General features: G+C 40.4%; 1 protein-coding gene across 1 annotated transcript; it reads right to left on the reverse strand.

The window, feature by feature from the left end:
* Positions 1 to 643: 643 nt before the first annotated feature.
* Positions 644 to 1,408, reverse strand: LOC112203186 (probable protein phosphatase 2C 55). The gene has a single exon (XM_024344186.1). The coding sequence runs from the start codon at positions 1,406 to 1,408 to the stop codon at positions 644 to 646; it is 765 nt and encodes a 254-aa protein (XP_024199954.1).
* Between the last annotated feature and the right edge of the window lie 3,171 nt (positions 1,409 to 4,579).

A 4,579-nucleotide genomic window follows, 5' to 3' on the forward strand; every position in this document is an offset into this window, starting at 1 on the left:
GCAAATCTCAATTTCCAACTGAATCTTGTACTTAAAATAGTAGCAGGCAACTTCAATAATATAATCAAGGCTTTGAAAGCATAAATTTCCAACTAAATCTTGTACCAAATACTCAAAGTTCAGAATCTAGTCTTCATTTCCACATATTATCACTAAGCATATAGTAAAACTTCAGTAGAATCAATAGGATTTTTTTTATTATTATTATTATTTTCAGATATAGAAAAGTCACACTTATCTTGAAGATCTTGAGCAAAGTAATTGAAAACTGAACATCAACCAGTGATGGAAGGCAAAAGCAGAGCTCCGATCAGGCTTCCGGTGCCGGCGAAAATCCCAAACGAACTTGGCTCTTGATGCCATGGTAGCTTTGTAAAGAAAATCAAGAAAAGGGAGAAATGTGGGATATTAATACTGCTAACACCGGTAACTTTGTTATAACAGTTCAATCTTCAAAGGCCAGGGGAACATATGATGAATGGCTCTATCACAACATACATGATCTGACTCTGAATAAATAAAAAAACTAATCAAACTCTAATTCTCATTTCAGACCACGGTGCAGGTTGGAACTGCATCTACATAACACTCATTATAATTTATACCCAAGCATCCACGTACTTCGATCTACTTCATATTATTGCTACGCTGCAAGTATTTGACCTACAATGACCGTGATATCATCCCTCTTACCTCCAATGTGCTCGACTCCGGCCTTATGAGCTGCAATTGAAAAAGGAGTCAACCTTCCTGCATCCTCGGAGTTGCGTAAAGCCAGCCTCTCTGCTATGATCCATGCCAACATCTCCGGTTCCACAAAACCTTCTATGGTATTCTCCTCCAGAACTTTCTCTATTTCTCCCGGCGACACATTGTCCAGTAACCCATCTGTCCCAAGAACTATGACATCTCCCGGCCGAAGTACCCTAACTTTAATCTCAGTAGCCGACTGGGGAGTATATCCTGATCCTGTCCCCAATTGAAGAGGACAGTTAAAGTAACTCTGTCGAATTGGCGAAATGTACACACACTTCTTGTCTCTAAACAGCATGAAACCACTATCCCCAACATTCACAGCATGCAAGGCTCTACCTTCGTTACTAAGCGTGACGATGCAAGCTGTTGATGTCCCAGCAATATTCTTGGTGTTTCCGTAGGCTTCATGCAAGATTTGTATCGGATCGACATCAACATCTCCAGATTTTCTATGTTGGTTATGTACAGCCATGACTGAGTTGTCCATGAGCTTCCTTGCATACTCTCCAGCATCTACGCCATACTTAGCCCACCCGCCAACACCATCCGCAACACCAATGGTGTTCTCTTTTGCACAAATGAATTGAGCGTCTTCGCCTAGTAGCGATCGATTTTCACTTTCTTTGGGCAAATAAAAAGACCCACAGACCATCTTCAGTGTGGTTCCTTCTTTTAATGGAGTTGGGTCGCTCTCTAGGTGTACCCAAATGATTTCGGCAACCCTAGGTATCTTCGAGAGCCAATTCATCTCTTGTTGATCAGCTTCAACCTAGTGCTTCCCTGTTTCTGTTTCTTTCTTTATGTATGGATAAATATTCTTAATTACTTGAGATACAAGACTCTGCCCAAGTTTCTGGAACACTGTTTGATTGGAGCAGTTATGTGGTGAGCACCATATATAAGACTCTAGAAGTCGAATCCTTCTCATATTTGAAAAGCGGTGGTTTGGGGAACAAGTCCGAATGAAATAAGGTTTCCTAATCAAATCATGAACAAACAGTAAGAGGCGTTTAATGGTAGTAGCTAGTAATAATATGCTCAAGTACGCGCTTTAATGGATAAAAATAGTAAGAGGCAATGTTTTAATGGTAGTAGCTACTAGCTAGTAATATGATCGAGTGCGTGGTGAGGATAGAACTCCATCCTTTGCATGAACATAATGAGGCAGCAAAAGGAAGAACGAGCAGTAATGAACCCAAGAGGGCGTGAAATATGGCACCATATATGTTGTTAATTCTCTGAAAGTGATTTGTGTTTTTGAATCGTTTTACTATAGATTCTTGCACAGCAGATTTATAAGGGTCTGGAATTTAGGTACTGTTTAATTTGTAATGTCCCGTCTATTCCGGTTTTCTTGGATTTGGAGGGATGCGAGTGATCCCGATCGTTATGATGCTCCTATAATTTCACAAAAGTGAACAATATTAGTCATTGCCAAAAAATTGGTCATGAAAAGTACCAAGAAATATAATGGCAATTGGCGTGAAAGATTTTCTACCTGTAATTTGTGAAAGAAATAAATATACACCTCTCACCATATGCTTTGAACGGTCCTAATAGAGTTACAATTTTGTTGTAAACCAAACCCAGTTTAGAGGATACCAGCTCTTCCAGTCACTTATCTTCGTATTCAGGTTATCTATCAGATAATTTATAAACCCCAATCCTATCATGAGTATTTGTACTATAATCCGGATTCGGAAAATAAATGCAGTTTCCACTTCCCAGTCCAAAAAAACACCTCGTCTCTCACAGTCGTTGAGTTATTTTATTAGCTTCATAGTGCCATCTAGGATCTGCCATGTCCAAAGATTATCTCTTCTTCAAGACTGCTCATCTCTATCCATTTAGGTTTAGGACTAATTTTACAAACTTGAGCACCCAAAACGGAGCATTTTCATTTGCTAGATTCTTTAAAACAAGTAAAGATCTCACCTTTGGAAGACGAAAGGGTTCATGGATCCTTCTGTTGACGTGTGAGTCATTATGTTGACATGTCAGTCATTATTAGTCGACGCGTGAGTCATTTAGAGAATATATGTATTCAGTAGTTTCCTTATATATAGGAATTAGTTTCCTATACTATATCGTACTAATGTGTAGTACAAGTATAGTACAATAGGGTTTTGTATATATATCCCTTACACAATTGTTAATAATATAGAAGAATTCTCACTCACAAATATTTTCTTTTTTTCCATCTCAATATTTGACTTGGTATCAGAGCGAAGATCCAAGAGGACTTGTCTCTTTGTTTTTTCCCTCATTCTTCTTTCCTCACACTCTGGGGTAAGATTGTTCCTTCCTCGAATTCGGGGGTTAGGATTGTTTTCTGGTTTTTAGAAGGTTTACTACTGTTTCTTGACTAGTCGATTGATCCCTCTCGACTTGTCAACTTACCTTCTATCTCAATTCCGCTGCACGATTGTTTCTGTTGGTATTCCAATGGCTGGTCCTGATACTCCACTTCTAGAAGGAGGGAATACCAGCAATTCTAGTATTCAGAAAGTTGAAGTTTCCGTTCAAAATCCGGATTCTTCCTCAGGTTCATTCGGAGGAGCAAAATTGAATGGACCTGGGAATTACAGAACATGGAAGAAGATGATTTCAGCCCACCTTTGTGGAATTCACAAGATGGGTCATGTCACAGGTACCATTAAGGCGCTGACTAATGATTAGAGTGAAGAATATGTCAAGTGGGAAGATGTTGATGGACTTGTACTGTCAATTCTGTACAAGGCCATGACTGATGAGGTGGTCCAATTGATCATTGGGTGTGATACGGCTGCAGAAGTTTGGAAGACGCTCAATGATCTCTATCTAAATGAATCTGACTCCTCTCAGATCTATGAGTTATTATGCAAGGCAACAAGGATGAAGCAGGATGGACAAGCGGTTTCAGTGTTCTACACTCAACTGAAGAACGTTTGGGCTGAGATTGATCAGCGGCGACCAAACAAATTGAAGGATGCTGAGGATATAGCCTGGTATGTCAAGGAGAAGGAGTTGGAGCGTGTGCACCAGTTTCTCAGTGGATTAGATGCTAGACATGACAGTGCCAAGGGAGAGCTACTACGTCGACAAGAGTCTCCTTCCCTTATTGAGGCGTTTAACTACATCCGTAAGGATGAGTCTTAGCAGGATAGCGCAAGAGGAGTTATTTCTGAAATCTCTAGCCTGATAGTCCAAGCTAAGCCTTCACGGGCTCAAGGTCCACCACCTGGCTTCACTACACCACATTCAGGACTTCATCCCATGACTCAGGCTCCTTCATCAGTAGCCAATTTTGGGTTGGTATGTCAGCATTGCAATCTACCTGGACATGCCAAGGAGACTTGCTATATGCTAGTTGGGTATCCAGCTGGATATTTCAGCAAGCCTAAGCCAACAGGACCTCGAGGGAAAGGAAAGTCAGCTGTCCATCTAGTTCAGAATTCGGAGTACCATAGTATTGCAGGGCAAGATCAAACCACATGCAGAGTTGACAATCCTTCAATAGCAATGGTTGGTAGAGGTACTGGTAAGATTGGTATGGCTTTAAAAGTTTCAAACTTTGTAGGTTCAGATACTTGGATTATTGATTCTGGTGCTTCTGATCATATGACCTACGATAGGAAATACTTCATTAGTTTATCCACTCGTATTGTGTCACATGTTATAAATGTCAATGGTGAGTCTTTCCCTGTCCTAGGCGTTGGGTCCATAAGAGTCACACCCACCATAGTTTTACATGATGTCTTATATGTGACTGACTTGTCTCATCATCTAATCTCGGTTCCCCAGCTCAATACCCAATCCATGTGCTCTGTAACATTCTTTCCTA

This window comes from Rosa chinensis, chromosome 5, assembly GCF_002994745.2.
Source record: "Rosa chinensis cultivar Old Blush chromosome 5, RchiOBHm-V2, whole genome shotgun sequence".
Classification (NCBI taxonomy): Eukaryota; Viridiplantae; Streptophyta; class Magnoliopsida; order Rosales; family Rosaceae; genus Rosa; species Rosa chinensis.

Excerpts from the sequence above, each read along its gene's own strand:
- LOC112203186 (XM_024344186.1), bottom strand. The coding sequence starts at position 1,408 with ATGGTCTGTGGGTCTTTTTATTTGCCCAAAGAAAGTGAAAATCGATCG.